Source organism: Peromyscus leucopus, chromosome 14 (genome assembly GCF_004664715.2).
Source record: "Peromyscus leucopus breed LL Stock chromosome 14, UCI_PerLeu_2.1, whole genome shotgun sequence".
Lineage (NCBI taxonomy): Eukaryota > Metazoa > Chordata > Mammalia > Rodentia > Cricetidae > Peromyscus > Peromyscus leucopus.
In genome coordinates, this window is record NC_051075.1 from 67520100 (window position 1) to 67538452 (window position 18353).

An 18353-nucleotide genomic window follows, 5' to 3' on the forward strand; every position below is an offset into this window, starting at 1 on the left:
GGTCTCTCAACATCTTGGCAGGACTTATTAACCAAAGGTGGCAAACACAACCACCATCTGTTTCTTGAAGAACTTGAAGAATTTAACCGTACTAATAAAGCTCTGTCCAAAATCTTTCTCCATGATGCAGAGAGGAGCCATATACACAGTTTAGTTATTCAGTCACACCTCTGTATTATACTTAGTTCAAATGTGTCTAACACAAAAAGAATGAGTTTTTTTTAAATGGTACTTAAGTAGTAAGTACCATGATTGGTACTTTGTTCACACTCATAGGCTCTTCCAAAGAAAATAAAATGTAAAATTATTTAATGAATAACTTCAAGGTTTCAACTTTAACAAGAATGTTACTCTACAAAAGATCTTCATCAATGAAACCTTAAAAGGAAAACCCAAAATGTCTTAACTTTTGTTAAAACAAAATGTGAAAACTCATAGTGTGTTCTAGTACGCAAAGCAGAGAAACAAATGAAGGTAAGAAGTAACAGAGAGATGCTCTGTTTAAAGTCTGCACTGGAAGTTACTAACTGGGATTCACTCTTACTGCACAATTTACAGAAATACACAAAGTAGTATCAAAAGTAGAACATACCTTGTCATGTCCTGAATCACCCCCTCTGACAATATCTGGTGCCATGTATTCAATAGTTCCACAAAAAGAATATGCTCTTTCAGTCTTGAACAAACAAACAAAAAGGGGATTTGATTTCAAGCTAGCATGACAAGTAATGCATGTCAGTGTTGAGTTACAGCAGCAGTAGCAGTGGTATAATCTGCCCGACAGACCCTCTGTACCATGGCAAACCTCTACCTCCTGAGGAGGCTATTGGGCAAACATCTGAGACAGACTTCTCATGCCTGAAACACTACTGTCATCCATCAACCCACTCACAAATTAATCCATTTAATGCTTCTTTTGTGTTGTTGTTCTTGGTGAATGCATATTTCAGTTACTAGTTTCTTTAATCACTCTTTCTTAGGAATGGAAATAGTCCTAGTAGGGTAACATGAACTAACATTTAGTAACTGAGGGCTTTTATTTCCAGATATGCAAAATTGGGAAAACATCAGAAAATTTAAAGGCAGGCCAAAGGCCAATGAGTATAGCAACCAAAATAGGAAAATAGGGTGAAAACACCTCTTCCCCCATCACTGGCACTGTTAATGGCTTATTTAAATGATGAACAAAATTGTCTTGGGAAAACAATGGTCTCCTAATGACAGCTGCTGATTTTTTAAATAAAACTTTTAAAAAATCAAAAAGGTTAATTTAATATATTAGTCTCAAAGTTAGTTTTAAAAACCTAAGAAAAATTCAAAATGACCAATAGATCATCCCAATGTAATAAAAGAGAGAACTAAAATTAATACACTGAGTAAGGAAATTTTTTTATATAATTATATATTACACATTTATACAGCCATATCTAAATTTAAGAGCACTTTGATGGCATTAAAATATTTCATAAATGACAACTGTGGTGGTAAACACACATATTTAGTCTCAGCATTCAGGAGGCAGAGGCAGGTGGAGCTCTTGAGTTTGGGCTAGTCTGGTCTACCTAGTGACTTCAGGCCAGCCACAGTTATATAGTGAGATGCTGTCTAAAAATAAAATAAAAATAAATCTATTTTTACAAAACTTTCTTAGGTGAAAGATCTCTGATTTATACTTTATTCCTCCATCAACAAGGTTTCAAGAAACATAAGCACTCCTTTTTATTTACCAATTTTAACTGTGACAAGCGCATACTGTTGGGGCTGTGACCCCAAAGGGACAGGAGACAAGTTTTACTGAGGTTAAACAAATCCACGGAAACAATGCTTTAAAACATTATCAATTAAACTGTCATAATATACATACACACAAAGATAAGGTTTAATATGGTTTATGATTTACTTCGTTCCTTCTATATTCTATGGACATTGAAATAGTATTTCCCCTAGGAACTAAAAGAAGCAATCCAGGTATGGGCCAATAGGGAATTTTTGTTGTTGTTAGCTGGCAGAACTGTGTTTCTGAATAGCCACTGTACCACTGAACACATGCCACATCTTTCTGCTTCATCATTTCAGGACCAAATGCTAATACAGAGACTACCAAAAAGATTAGCATTAAATAAAGTTACTTTCACCCAAGTTTGTGTACAAAAGGCCGAAATTTTAAATATTTCATCACACAGAAAAATAAACATTAGGATGTATTCATCAGATTATTAAAAATACTTCAAAACTCATTTCTAAAAAGCTCCTTAAAACTAAACTGTTTTTAAGTTAATATAATATTAGGTTATAGCTCTTTTTGAACACAAAGCAAAAAACATTTCATAGCCAATCTCCAGAAACATATAAAAATTAAATCACTTGATAGCTCCTTTAAAAAAGTTTTAATTTTTTTTTTTTTTTTTTTTTGGTTTTTCGAGACAGGATTTCTCTGTGTAGCTTTGTGCCTTTCCTGGAACTCGCTTTGGAGACCAGGCTGGCCTCGAACTCACAGAGATCCGCCTGCCTCTGCCTCCCGAGTGCTGGGATTAAAGGCGTGTGCCACCACCGCCCGGTAAAAGTTTTAAATTTTTGTGTATGAGTTTTTGCCTGCATGTATGTTTATATACCACATTGATGTCTGGAGCCTGTGGAGGCCAGAGGAGGGCACTGGACCCTTAAAACTGGAGTTACAGAAGACTGTGAGCCACCACATGGGTACTAAGCATCCAACCAGGTTCTCTACAAGAGCAGCAAGTGCTCTGAACCATTGACACATCTCTCCAACTTCATTTAATATTATTTTAAAAGATGTTATGAAGACATCTCTAAAACACCAAATGCCAAATCAAGTTTTAGAACACTGAAAAAAAAAATCTCTAAACTTAATGAGTAAAAATTTGATGAGTTTAGAGGTATTGTTTTATTGACTTTTGCTTAGAAAACTAGTCTTGTGGGCAAATCTAATAAAACTTTCTTCTCCATTTATAGGTGGCTTTGCTTCACGTATTTTGAAACTATGCTGATTTCCTTCCCAGTGTAAGACAATAAAAATCAAATCTTAAGTTGATAAAAAGTTCAAATGGGGCTGGTCAGATGATTAGTAAATAAGGGCAACTGCCAGCAAGCCTGATGACCTGAGTTTGATACCTAGAATCCACACAGTGGAGAGAGCTGACTCCTGTAAGTTGTCCCCTCCACATGTGCACCGTGGCATGTGTGTCCAGACGTGCATACACATACAATGAATAAAGATAGAAAATTTCCAAATTAAAAATCTTGAAAATGTAGATTTTCTTGTCTAGAACACTAGATACTTGTAACTTTGATTTTTAAAAGTATATGAAATATATGTATTGGTTAATGCCAGAAAGATGTGATAATCACTAGCAGTCATTTTTAAAATCTTTTTACTGGAAATAGAATTATATCACTTTCCATTATCCTTTTCTTCCTTCTGGCACCTCCCAGATATGCATTCAAACCCCTCATGCTTCCCCACTTTCAAGTTGGAAGCTTCATTTTCTTTGATTATTATTGTTAAGTATGTATGTATGTATGTATGTATGTATGTATGTGTACAAATATATATAAATACAACCTAGTAAGTACCTTCTTGTTGTTTGTATGTATATGGTTTCAAGGCCGACCACTCTACATTGGGCAAACAATAAGGGGGCTCATCCCTATAAAAGGCTATACTATATTCTAAGTCATGTTTTATTTACCTAAAAGTGTACTATATATCTTATTTCTTTATTGTCTGAAAATCAACTTCTAAATAATGCATGTATCACCAAAGACAAAATGACTATTATGAGTTTTTTATTCTTTCTTTGTTTGTTTTTTGAGACAGGATTTCTCTGTGTAGCTTTGGTGCCTTTCCTAGAACTCATTCTGTAGCCCAGGCTGGCCTCGAACTCACAGAGATCTGCCTGCCTCTGCCTTCTGAGTACTGAGATTAAAGGCGTGCACCACCACCGCCCAGCTGACTATGAGTTTTAAAACAGTAAAAATAATAGAAATCAGAACTTGAGAGAGATAACTAATAGCTGTTCCTAGAAATTCTTATTTGTTATTTTTTAAAAAAACAATTATTCATAACTATAAAATTCCAAGCTTTGGAGAAAACATCAAAGAAACTTAAAGAGGATAAAAAGAACAAAAGAACTAATTAAAGAAGTGGCAATCCTTGGGGGACCTAGTAGAGTATGTCTTACAGAAGACTGAGGGTAAAACATGGAAAGACAGATTGTAAATTGTTAATATTGGTAATGTAAAAGGAGACAGTATAGGAGTTATATCAGAAATCAAAAACATACAGAAATTCTATGAACAAATGGAGACCAAAGAATTTTAGACATAATGTATTTTATATAAAATTACAACAACTCACCAAAACTAATTCAAAAGTAATTAAGGTCTAAATATACCTATGTGTTTATATATGTCTTTGAGCTACCTGTCATGAAAACAGGAAACAGAAAACCATGGGCCATCCTAGTTGTGGGAATGCATTCATTCAAACTTAGAGAAGTTTGTAAACTTCTGTGTTAAAACAAAAACTGTAAAACTATTACGAATGCATTTTATTGTATCAAAACGTTGATACCAAAATCAGAAAATGCAATATTACAAAAGAAAATTATTCACCAACTTAAATAATAACATTTCTAACAAATAATAATATAAAAAGCCAATGAATAAAGAAATTCATGAAAAGTAAAGTTTGTTCTAGGAACTGAAAGATGCTCTACCATGAAAAAACAAGCCTTCCAGAAACTAATAATGAAGTTTATCTATCAAAAACATAAATATTGGGCCTGAAAAGATGGCCCAGAGGTTAACAGCACTGGCTTTTTACAAAAGTACCTGGTTTGGTTCCTGGCACCCACATGATGGCTCACAACCATCTGGAACTCCTGTTCCAAGGGATTTGACTCTGCTGGCTTCTGTGAGCACCAGACACACATGTGGTATACATACTATTCCCAAACACACAGGAACTAAAAGTCATGAAAATAATAAAGAAACAACCATTGGTACTTATAAGCTGTGGCTCTTTCGTGTGTGTGTGTGTGTGTGTGTGTGTGTGTGTGTGTGTGTTCATGTGTCTGCATATATGGAGGTCATAGGTCAACTTCCAATGTCATTCTCAGTAACTGTCTATGTTGACTTTTTACATAATTTTTTACTTTTTGAGATTATAACAGAACTACATCATTTCCCCATTCCCTTTCCTCCCTCCAATCCCTCTCATGCACACCCCACTCTTTCAAATTCATGGACTTGTAACTGTAGTTATATGTGTATACATATGTGTGTGTCTCTCTCATACTCTTGAATATATAAATACAACCTGCTCGGTCTGTATAGTGATACTTGTACGTGTATGTTTCCAGGGCTGACCATTTGGTATTAGATAACCAATTGGGTGTGCTCTTCTCTGGAAAGCACCCTTCCCCCAGCATCCCTTAGTTCATTGTCTAGATGTGAGCTTTCCCTCTTCCACATTAGCATGTCTACTGGTGTTGTCCTTGTTCAGAACATGTTTAGGCTACCATGATTTTTGATGCAGTCTCTCTCCATGGGACCCAGAGCTCACCTATTAGGGTAGGCTGGATGATCAGTGAGCTCCAAGGGTCATCCTGTCTTCTCCCCAGCACTGGGATTACAGCACGCTCAGTTTTTGTGGTGCTGGGGATTGAACTCAGGTCCTCATGCTAGCACAGTAGGTACTTTACCTCCTGAGCTATCTTTTTAGCTCCAACTTATTCTTTTAATATGGTTAGCTACATAAAATACCTGAGTGAATCTATAATGTATAGAATTATGCAATAATTCCCGAGTTTCAGGCTGATCCTCAAAGCTCACGGCCAGCCAACCTAGAAGAATTGAAGAGCTCCAGGTTCAGTGTCAAAAAAAGTGAAGTATTAGAGGAAGACACCTGACATCAACATCTGGCCTCTATAAACACATGCATACATATGAACATGTACCTGCATGTATATGTGCACACACACGCCCACCCCAACCCCTACATGCAAATGCACACACAAAATCAACTTAGAATATACCATTCATGCACATCTTAAAAATGCAAGATAATAGTTTGCATTGTTTATGGGCATACACAAAGGAAAGCTAGTTACAAAGATAAGTTAAATTGAATCCCCCACTCACTCTCCACATGAATTTATACAGCTAAGAGGCCGCACAAAAATATATAAGTGGGTTGATCAATTTCATCTGAAACTCATGATCATTAACCTTAACTAGACTTCTATCTGAGCAACAAAACCAGCCATTTTTCTAATCCATTTATTTTACACGTTCAATATCTCCATTCCTTTCCTTATTCTCAGTGAGAAAATAAAAGCAATCACAAAGACCTTCCATAAGCTACCTCTAAGCCTCCAAACATTCTTACACCCAATAATTCATCTTCTCCCTGAATGACTGACCTTCTCTGGCTAAGATCTACAACACCTTGTACATTTGTTGATACCCATCTCAAGAGTGTTTTAAGTCCTTTCCTTTTTTTCCCCTCTCTGTATCATTAGGATATTTATTCCCACTTTGTTTTCAGGGGTATTTTAATTGGCATATGACATTTCTTATTTCTCTTTCTCCCTATCTCTCTCAGACAGGATCGCACTCCGTAGCCCAGGCTGGCCAGGAACTAATGATCCTCCTGGACTGAACTCACCACACCCAGCCAATTTCTCCCATCTTAAAGTATAGCACCTCAGCCCCTCTCAAATCTGCCCCATTCATTCTCTGCTGTGCTCTCCACTCATCCTACCTTTCTCCTTCACAGTACCTGAGTTGTGCACAGATGTGATTGTAAGTCTATTCCTGTTCTCTCTCAACTGAGCTAGTGTTCAGCCTTCAGCACTCATCTTATTTGGCTTAAGACAACTGACAGCTAATCATTTCTTGCTTGAGACAATTTCCCACTTGGCTTTAAAGGACTGTCTCTTTTCCATACTCTTTTGCAGTTCCTTCTCCTTTGCCTTATTCTCTTAGCATTTAAACAGTTGAGAGTCAGATTTATCTCTTTTATTCTTTTCTATCTTCACTTACTCTGTTATATTCTTATCTATGTTCAAGATTTAAAAAATCACATATACAAAATTGGAAGTTATTAAATTTATGTATCTAAACCAGAGTTCTCTCCCAACTGATAATATGAGTAGACACTTGCTTTTCTGTCTCTTGGAACATTCAGATTTAGCTTACTGAACTAAACTGGTTCACCCATCCCAAGCCCCGTAACCTCACTCTTTCAGTTGCTCTAGCAACACAACTTAGAGCTATCCTAGATTCTTCAGATTCTCTCATATCCCACATCTTAACTCATAAAAATTTCTGTTAGTCTTATTGTCAAACACACTCCAAATCTACTTCTGAAACTACACCCCACTGCCCATGGCTCAAGGCAGCATCATCTTTTGCTAGGACTACCTCAAAGCTTCCTTCTCAACTCAATTCCTGTCCCATTCTGAGTTACCACCTGCTGTGGAATAATCCTTTTCTACACCATGAATATGTATTACTCTCATTGGTTAATAAAAAGCTGACAGGCCTGGTAGCTGGGCAGGAAGTTAGGCAAGAAAGTCAAACTGAGAATGCTGGGAACAAGAAGGGCAGAGTCAGGAGTAACCAGCCAGATGCAGAAGCAGCAAGATGAGAATGTCGTATTGAGAAAAAGGTACCAAGCCACATGGCTAAACATAACTGAATTATAGGTTAATTTAAGTGTAAGAGCTAATTAGTAATAAGCCTGAGATACCAGCTGTGCATTTGTAAGTAATATTAAGCCTCCGTGTCAATTATTTGAGAAGTGGCTACTGGGTATTTTGGAGTTGCTGGTGGGACAGAAACTTCTGCCTACAACCGACCATGCCAAGCAGAACCACATTCTAAGACAGCTCTGTTTATGCCATGCTACTCACACTCTAGTGGTACTTAAGTGTCCTTTCCCTATAATCCTTTCATATAGTTACATGTCCTTACCCTCACTACTCTAATCATCACTTCCATACAACCTACACTGCCTCTTTGTTTCACAAAAACTTGGGCCTTACCTAGAAAAAATTTCCCAAGATACCTACAGGGCCCACTCTCACTTCCTTCACACCTCTCTTCTCACGTCAACTTCTTGATAAAGCACCTCCAGGTCAACCTAGTATGCCCGGATCCTTCCATCTCTTTCCTACTGAATTTGATAGCTTGTAACCTATTACTAATATACTGCATATGTATTTGACTTACACATGTGTTACTGTCTGCTGCCCAGTCTAGAGGAGAAATCGTTGTCTCTTTGGCTCACTGTCAGATCTCTACAACTTGAATGAATAATGTTTGGATCATGGCGGACACTGATTCAATATGTACTGAATATGCAAAAAAAAAGGGGGGGGGAAATGTTAATAACCAAAAAATGTGAATGCTGAGTTCATATGGTGTTATATTATTTTGCTACTTTTATATGCATACCAAGCCACAGATATGCATACACACATACGCACACAATGCAAAAAGAAACACACTACTATTATTCTGCTAAATGGACAAAGCAACAGAACGACTCCTAATGACTTGTTACTACACCCATCGATGAATGCTTTATTCAACCTTCATCATCAAAGCTCCCAGCAGAAGATGGCAATTAACGCATAGAACCACAACCTCTCAACATGCAGAGAATAAGAGTCTTTGGAGTGCTTGACTATAAATGTCTATACTACACCCCTCCCCTCAAGGCTCTATGTGGAGGATGGGGCAGGAAGAATGTAAGAAAGCCAAGAGCATGGTAGTATGCACCTTTAATTTTAGCACTCAGGAGGCAGAGGTAAGCAGATCTCATGAATTCAAGGCCAGCCTAGTATACATAGCAAGTCTCAGGCCAGTCAACCTCCCCTTCCCATGCCCCAGCCAAAAAAAAAAAAAAAAAAAATTGTAAGAGCCAGAGGGGGTAGAAGTGAATCATTTCAAAGAAACTGCATTTTTTTTTTCATACACAACAGGGCAGATGCACATGTGAACTCACAGTGATTGTGACAATATGTACAAGTCCTGCAAAAGCTCAAGTCAGACAGAATCCTAACATGGAGGAGGGAGAAGGGCACAAGGTCTTTCTCCTGTCAAGGAGCTACTGTATTAACTGAAGCTGGGAGAAGAAAAGTCTATTGCCTTTAATGGTGTGGCAGCTGGTATATTAACAGAGCAGGCCCCATGCCCAGGAGGAGTCAGCCAACACACAAATCGGACTCCATGGACTTAAGAGTTGGGGAGAAAAAGGGACCAAGAAAAAGAGGGAGAGAGAACATGAAGTTGGATGGGTAGGGAGATAAGGAAGGATCTGGGAGGAGTTGTGGGAGGAGGATAACCATGATAAAAAGCAGTAAAACTGCCAAAAATTTAATAAAAACAATGTTTTAAATAAAATAAGTTTACAAAATAAAAATAACAGTATTTTCAATCTTATTATTTCATGGTAAATTCTACTAAATTCCCCTAGTTCAGAGGTTCTCAACCTGGGGATCTCGACCCTTTTGGTAAACCTCTAGCTTCAAAAAAATTTATATTATGATTCATAACAGTAGCAAAATTAGTTATGAAGTAGCAACAAAAATAATTTTATGATTGGGGGTCACCACAACACGAGAAACTGTATTAAAAGGTAGCAGCATTGGGAAGGTTGAGAACCACTGCTCTAGTAAGTCCCTGACACTCAACATAGTTTTAAATAATCTTTTGCTCCTCAGAAAATAAACGAGATAATCTTATACTGATAGATGCACCTCATCCATTCCTGCTGTAACCAGTGGCGCTGTAGTAGTCATGGGAATGCTGGGAATGCTGGGAATGCTTTCCGTCATCCCCAAGGCAGTGGCCAGCCTATTCTCACGGATGCCTGCTTGGCCTCCAATAGCTATCTATCAGAATAAAAACCAAAATAAGAAAGAAAATAGATAAAACTAACAGCTCAATATTTTTCAAGTAAACAAAAGCATTTAACATTATCTAACAAATGGAATATTCAATACTTAGAAGTTTCTAGGAAAATGATATTTCAGTTTTCCCTGCTTGCTGTCATGTTGTTTATTTTGAATTTGTATTAAAAAAAAAAAGGAAAAGAAAGAAACAATATCCTGAGTAAGCATATCAGAACTAGCAAAATCTGCCGTAAGAAAAAGTAAAAGGGAACAGTGAAGCCATCTTGTCCCTGCTCTCTGGAGGGAGAGACTTCACAAATGGCTACAATTAAATATTATAACACTAAAATATTTTATAATATCTTTTTTCTATTGTTATTGTGTTTATTTTGTGTGTATATGTGTGTGGAGGTCAGAGGACAACTCTGTAGAGTCAGTTCTCTCCTTCTGCCATGTGTATCCACAAATCAAACTCAAGTGGTCAGGCTTGGCAGCAAGTGCCTTTACTCACTGAGCCATCTGCCCAATTTTAATGTTTTTTAAGGTAAGGACAAATGGAGACCCCAGATAAATATTTTGGATTTTAATCCTCTTCCTTTCCCAGCACCTCCAATCCAATGCTTACCGAAAGAGTAATGATCCATGGTCACTTATTTTGGCAAATGAATGATAGGAGTATTAAGAGAGCCCTAGTAGGCTTTCAGAAGCATATGCAAATAAAATCCAATCATGAATACATGTTACTACAAATCAATCAAGACAGGAGATAGATTAAAGTAAACACCAACTACCATAGAGAGTTATTATATGATTCTTAATGCAAAAAAGCTTGCATCGATCCTGGTTCTTATCCAGTATGGCGGTTGGAGTGAAAATGTCCCTCTAGGCTCTGGTATTTTAACCTCTGGTCCACAGTTGGTGACGCTGTTTGAGGAGGTTTAGAAGGAATGGCTTTGCTGGCAGAAGTATGTCAGTGGGGGCGAGCTTTGAGAATTTAAACTCTTGGCCTCCTTCCAGTTTGCTCTCTCTGCTTCACGCTTTCAGTTAAAGATGTGAACTCTCAGTTTCCTGCTCCAGCTGCCATGTCTGATGCTACCATGCCTCCTGCCATGATGGACACCCTTCAGGAACTGAAAGCCAAAATAAACTATTTCTCTTATAACTTGATTTCAGTTATTATGTTACAGATGAAGAAATTAGGATTCAGGAGGGTTAATAACTAAGTGGCTTTTCAAACAACATTATATTGCTAAAAAGATCCCATCTTCAACACAATAGAATGAATCACTGCACATAAACTTATCAAAGGTTCAAATATTCACTTTTTTTAAAGCCATGCTTTAATGGGCCTTTTCCTTTTAAGTATAGATACCACAGCAGTGGGCTATAACTTATCTATCTCACTTTTAAGTGTTAAAGACTTACTTTTCTTGACTAAAGAAAGATTCTTGTTAAGAAAGATTTTCAGATTCTTGTTATGAAAAATTTTAAACACAATATTTATATATAGAGGAACAACACATGAACATATCATTTTTAACATTATTTCACTGTTCATTAATAAAAAAGACAATTTTGTCAAAGTAATTCATTATCTTCATTTTATCCTATTTTTATTTTTAACTGTCTTATTTCACATTACAATTAACTATGCAATACATAGCAGACTGTCTGCTTAACTCAACAAACATTTATTTTCAAAATAGATTTATTGTTTTTTAATTTCATATGTATGTATGTTTTGCTTATTTGTATGTGTACACCTGTGTGTTCCTTGGTACCCATGGAAGCCAGAGAGACCATCAGATCCCTTGGGACTAGAGATATAGACAGTTGTGAGCTACCAGGTGGGTGCTGCAGATAGAACTCAGGTCCTCCGGAAGAGGAGAAAATGCTCCTAACTACTGAGTCACCTCTCCAGCCTTCAACATACATTTCTTTTTTGTTGTTGTTGTTTCCTGCCTCTGCCTTCTGAGTGCTGGGATTAAAGGCGTGTGCCATCAGTGCTCAGCCCAACAAATATTTCTTAACTATTAAAGGTTGTGGAAGACACAACCTTGTCTGTAGGGGCTTTCTTTTACTTTCAGAATCCCAAGGGATTTACCAATTTTATAGCTGAGAAAAAGAACATACCAATAAAAGTATCAAACTGTACAAAGTATATATTATTATAAAATGTTTAAATTTACTACAATAAAATTGATTCTGTATATAATTCAAATTAGCAACATCTGTCTAGAAATAATCATGCAGATATTTAACAAATACCTCTAAAATATACGTTCACGATTTGTTAAGGTCACCATCCTGTTTCTAGAGTCCATTTTAATTCTTAGCATATAAGAGGTACTTAATATCATTTGAAAATAAAGAGACGAATATGCTATAACCAGACACATCAAACAAACATAAAGAGTAAGTTGCTAAAAATTGAATGTAAGTACATTTTCCAGATCAAGTGAGGCCAGAATTTACAGATACTGAAACAAAAGCAGACCTGGGTGAGAGACAGTCTGTTCAATTTTGGCCATGCAGAGTTTGAGAAGCCTAGGAGGAGTCAAATAAACACAACACTGCAGGCAGAGTTAGGATCTGAGCCCAGAAGAGAGATCAGAGCTAGCAGCATATATTTGAACATGTATGACATATGAGGAGAGAGGACAGGCTAACAAGACCTGAGAATGAGCTAAGGAGAAGCCTCGGGTAGTGGAAGAAGAGCCTGCAGAAGAGAGTGAGAGTAAGTGGCGGTATCCCAGCTCCAAGGTAAAAGGTAATTTCTTGTTCAGTACTCTAGGGCAAATAAGGAAGACAAGGAAGGGAACATACTAAAAGTAGAGTGATATGGGCTAAACAGCTTCAGCCAATTGGCAGGGAGGTGTAAGACAAACTGGAGATTCAGGAGTGCTGACATGTGTGTAAGCAGATGCAGTATACAGACATACAGACACAGGAAAAGAGCAAATTAGCCAGAGAGAAGATGAGACATCCAGGGATATTTTGTTTGTTTTGTTTTTTAAGTCAGTCCATTTGTCCATCATCTCCCAATATTAAATTTTTATAACAGAAGCTACTAGGTATACGTCAATGATGGCAGTAAAACCAAAGTGTAAATGGAAGAGTGTAAGATGAGACAGACACTGACAGACACTCAGGCTAAAGGACTAGGGTAAAAATTTACTTGCTCCTACCAAGACTATGTTTTGGTGTAAGTGACTTCGACTGACACATAAAACCATACAAGAAATCTAGAAAGAAATGCTAACCCCAACAGAACAACCTCAAGGGTATCTGTTAAATGGGAAGGGTCCAGGTCAGGTCACTTGTTAAACAGGTGCTGCGTGCAGCTGGGGACAAAATGGCCATTAGATCAAGTTTTAGGAGACTCCAGGAAAGAGAATTCTTATCTACCCCTGAGAGTAAAAGCTCAAGTCTAGCCTGACAATATGGCCTTTAAGGCAATAAGAAAGAATAAGTTAAAAGAACCCAAGAGTGTAATGTTCTGTCAAAATACAGTTGCCTGTAGTTAGTGAAAACATTAGCTTATCAATGACTTAGTTCTTTGCTTTATCCTGAATTCTAACATTTTTGCAGAAAACACAGGACTTTTCTTCACTCAGAAGAGAAGACCTGGCTACTTCAGTCACAGAAGACATCTACTGATCTATGATTACTCTATCAAGATCCCCTAACTTTTATCAGCTTTGATTTTTGTGTTTTTGGCTTAGTTTTGTTTTGGGCCCCAACAGTTCACTATTCTTGAGGGACCTGGTCTGTTTTCTCCTATGGCTAAATGATCAGCCACATGTGCCTATAAGTATTCAGCAAGTGATTCTTTTCAGTTTTGTGTTTAGCCTAATATTTAGCACATCAAAGGGCCCTCAACAAACACAGATAGAGTGAATGAGCAAATGCATGTGTGCATCCATGGAGAGAGGAAAGTAATCATTAGGTCTGTTAGGGGATAGCCCACACCATTACATGCCAAGGACCCCTTGGCAGTCTGGTGAGATATTTTAAACATGTCACTTCAAAAGAAACCCATGTACTGAAATATATTATAAAAATAACCACAAAATTGAGACACTATCACAGACATGCTTCTGTGGCACAGCCTCAGCATATCAGGTTACAGGCTCTTCTGCAGAGAAAGGTTATCTGGGAAGGTCCACTTTCAAAAGCCCCAAATGACAGCATCTGTCAACTTTCTAAAAGGTTTATTTACTTTTTAATTTATGTGTTTGGGTTTTCTACCCACACATATGTAGGTGAACCACATGTATCCCATGTTTGGTGCCTGTCTGAGGTCAAAAGAGAGTATCATATACCCTGGAACTGGAGTTACAGAAGATTGTGAGCTGCCATTAAGTACTGGGAACTGTATTCAGTCCTCTGCAAGAACAGAAAGTGCTCTTAATACTGAGCCATCTCTCTAGCCTCATCGACCAACTTTTTGTTCTTGGTTTCTCAGGGGGAATCCTCCATACTTCTAAGGCACTACTGTGCTCATGGTGAGGTGTTGGGAACAGGCCATGGGCCCTGCCAATACAGGGTGTCACTTTCTGCTTTCTCCACTGATTTCCACATGGCATCCTCACTCTCAACTGTGCCTTGAATACAGGATGTCTGACCTTTACCTTCTTCCTTGAAGGTGAAGAAGGCATAGGTACCTAAGTAAACAGAGCTGACATGGGACCTGAGGATATAGGGCCTCATCTTTCTTACCTGACTCCCAAACAATCCTCCTGGACCCTTAACCACTCACACTCTGAGGAACAACTGGTGACTACAATTCCTGAGCAGTTCTGGGAAGTCAGAGGTGCAAAGAAGTCTTCTTTTGAGCCTCTTACCTTACTGGTCTAGGACTCAGTTAAAACTATCACCTCCTCGACCCAAATGTAGTTGCCATTATCTTCCCTTCCTTTTGAGTGTGTGCACACTTCACTTTTTTACTTTAGTAGGGTTTAGAGAGGAGGCGACAATAAACATGCAATCCTCTACATTTTACTAAAGTTGCCACTAAAATTTTTATAAATTTTTTTAAAATGAAAAGCAAACAAACTTGGGAGTAGAGCTGGAGTGACAGCTCTGTGGTTAAGAGTACTTGCTGCTCTTCAGAGGACCCAGGTTCAGTCCCCAACACCTACAAGGCCACTCAAAACCATCTGAAACTCTGGTTTCAGGGATCTAATGCCCTCACCTGGCCTCTATGGCCACTGCATGCATGTGTGCACAGACACACATGCAGAAAAACACCTATACACAAGAAGACTAAATTTAAAAAAAATCAACCTTGGAAGCAAATTTCTCAAAATCCATCTAATCTATTTTATTACTATGATTTTATATCTAAGAAAATTCACAGCTACAATCACAGTGTCATAAAGGCAAAGGTCTTCCGTGTTTTATTTCTCATTGCACTATCTAGCTTAGAGGTGATCAGTAAATACACACTGAATGAGTAAACAAAGTTAATATAGCTATGATAAAAAAAATTAGGACATTTGGTCTTTATGCTAGAGGTATCTGGGAGGAGGAGCCTCAACTGAGAAAATGCTCCTAACAAATTGCCTGTAGGAAGTCTGTATGGCATTTTCTTGATTAATAATTAATGTGGGAGGGCCCAGTCCATGGGGATGGGGTACCAACCATAGGCAAGTGGTCCTGTGTTGTATAAGAAAGTAGACTGAGCAAACCATGAGGAGCAAATCAGTAAACTGCACCCCCTTATGGCTTCTGCTTCAGTTGTTGTCTCCAGGTTCCTGTCCTGACTTCCTTCAGTGATGAAGTATGACCTGAGAGTTGTAAGATAAAATAAACCGTTTTCCTCTCCAAGTTGTGTTTGGTCATAGTGTTTTATTACCACAACAAAAACTCTAAGACTCACAGGACTGGTTTTGGAAATATTCCAATCAGACATACAGAGAGATTATCCCTTACCTAAAATGCTTGACACCAAAAGTGTTTGGGATTTCAGACTTTTTTTTAAAAAACCTAGATTCTAGCATACTAGCATATATAAAAATGATATCTGGAGGAAAAGACACAATTCTAATTGGAGAATTTAAGTTTAATATACAACATGTCTGCATGTGTGTGTGTGCCTGTGTGCACACACTCATGACAGACAGAGCTTGAATGTAATTCTCAGAGGTATTTTGTGTGGGAAGTGAAGTTTATACACATGGGCTCAGCAGACAACCAGAGTTAGCACTTCTTCAGCCACCATGTGGACAACCTGTGGTTTTATGACATCACTTTCACTCCAGTTCTAAGTTTATACACAACCACTAAAAAGTCATTCTCTTATACTTTTTTTCACAGTATGTATTTAGTAATAAAAATAGGGCATTCCCTTTACGTAGAAAAAAAGCAACCCATGCTGTTAACTAAGCAGCATAACAGCCTGTCTAGAACCACCGAGTTGGTTGCTTGGAGGTTTAATGGTTATTGGACACTATTTTATTTAAGTTTTGGTAAGAAGACACACCAGCGGCAGTTGACCCATGCTTATTCCTCTGTTCACTGTGCTAGCATGTCATTCAAGCAAGCATTTTCATATGTACTCTTCAGTGACCTAGGATTTTCTCTGCTCATATGGTACATTTTAAAAAAGCTACTTTGGAGGAAAGTATGTGCCAAAACATTGTTTTTAATAAGAACTTCAGTTGGAGGAACAGCTGTCAAGGAATTAAAACCAAGTTTTCATCCAGTCCAGCTACACTAAAATACTCATTAGCTGCAGGAAAAAAAGGTGAACCCAATCAAAAAGAGGTCTCTGGTGATGCAGCTTTCTTGCTAGTACAGTAATAGACTGGTAAGAAATTCATCCCCTCAAACAGCAAGAACGTAACCTTCTCCTACTACAAGCTTACAATCTGTGCAACATACCACCATTTATTTATTTATTGGGGCAATTTTAATTCATTCTGGAGTTATATCACTGGCTGTGTGGACAGTGACTTTCTGGGCAATAAAGTCAAAGGGTTACATTTCATCAGTATTACAGACCTGTTTAAGCATCAGCTTTTTCTTAGTGATGATCTTGGCAAATATGGGATGGAATTTTTCAGTTGCTTTATGATAAGCAGCTACTTTACTATCTATCTATCTATCTATCTATCTATCTATCTATCTATCTATCTATCTATCATCTACCATCCATCTGTCCATCATACTATGGATCAATTATAGATCCTTGCACACATTAGACAAGCACTCTTCCACAGAGCTGTATCTTCAACTCCTTTTTCCTTTTCCTTTGAAACAAGGCCCAACAGTAAGTTGCCTGGTCTGCTCTTGAAGTCACTTTGTTGTCCAGGCAGATCTTGGACCTGAGGTCCTCCTGCTTCAGCCTCCCAAGGAAAGGAAATTATAAGCCTGAGCCATCAGGCCTGGCTATAACTATGAATCTTTAAACTTAAAACTGTGTCTTCCAACAAGCCTATTGAATACTTATAGTTATTTTAATTTAGTTCATCACAACTTGATTGATCATCAAACCATGAAGTGTCTTGAGTTCACTGTGACAGTAATAGAGCTACTTGCTCAATATTCTCTTACATTTTTATTTTTCCTATGTGTGTACATATGTACATGTGTATATGTGCGTGCACATGAATCAGAGGACAACCTGAGGGAACTGATTCCCTCCTTCCACTATGTGAGTCCTGGGGATTAAACTCAGGCTGTCAGGTTTGGTAACTGGTACCTTTAGTCATAAGGCACCTTGCTGGACCATTTATCTATTTTTCATTACCTTCTACTTATTACTTGAAATCTTAACAGTTACGCCTTCTGTTTCCTTAGGTTGGATACAAAGGTCATTCCTACACAATATTCTTCAGTGAGCCATTCACACGAGCACTGCTGTGCAGCTTCTCCAGAAGCCTGCATTTCTGTGCTAGCAATAAACATAAATGCTTCCTCTTTTTCATATCAGTTACCACATGAGGATCTGAAGCCCCTCTGGGATTTCCCACGTATCTACACCACACAACAGAGAATAAATCAAAATTAAAATTAAGTGAGCAATTTACATAGGCTTTGGCTGCACGTGGAGAGAGGGTCATTAAGAACCTGTTCTTGTACATGAAGCTGTATATATCTGATCTTACTACCTTCTATGGGTCAGGGGTCTGCACTGGGGACCTAGGCGTTCAAGCAAAAGATGTATCACAATTGATAATCACTTGTTCCTCAGGTACATCAAATAAACTATATTGTGTGCCTGTGTTTTGACTGTGGCATATCGCATGATGGTAGGTATGGCATTTTTCATTTGTGACATTATGTTGGCACTCAAACTTTTCAGGTTAGGGTTGCTCAACCTATACTTAATTTGGAACATAATAATGATGTGCTTTATTCAGTCAAGTCCTGTATTATAAAACTCCTTTTATTTTAGTTTCTCTGTGTAACAACCCTGGC

General features: G+C 37.8%; 1 protein-coding gene across 5 annotated transcripts in view; it reads right to left on the reverse strand.

Annotated features, from left to right (window-relative positions):
* Rps6ka5 (ribosomal protein S6 kinase A5) overlaps positions 1-18353 on the reverse strand; it is a 162271-nt gene that overhangs the window by 41711 nt on the left and 102207 nt on the right. For all 5 annotated transcript variants that reach the window (XM_028886644.2, XM_028886645.2, XM_037210779.1 and 2 more), the window contains one exon: positions 593-676. In XM_028886644.2, the coding sequence (XP_028742477.1) occupies positions 593-676 (84 nt within the window). The remainder of the gene's footprint in view (positions 1-592; positions 677-18353) is intronic.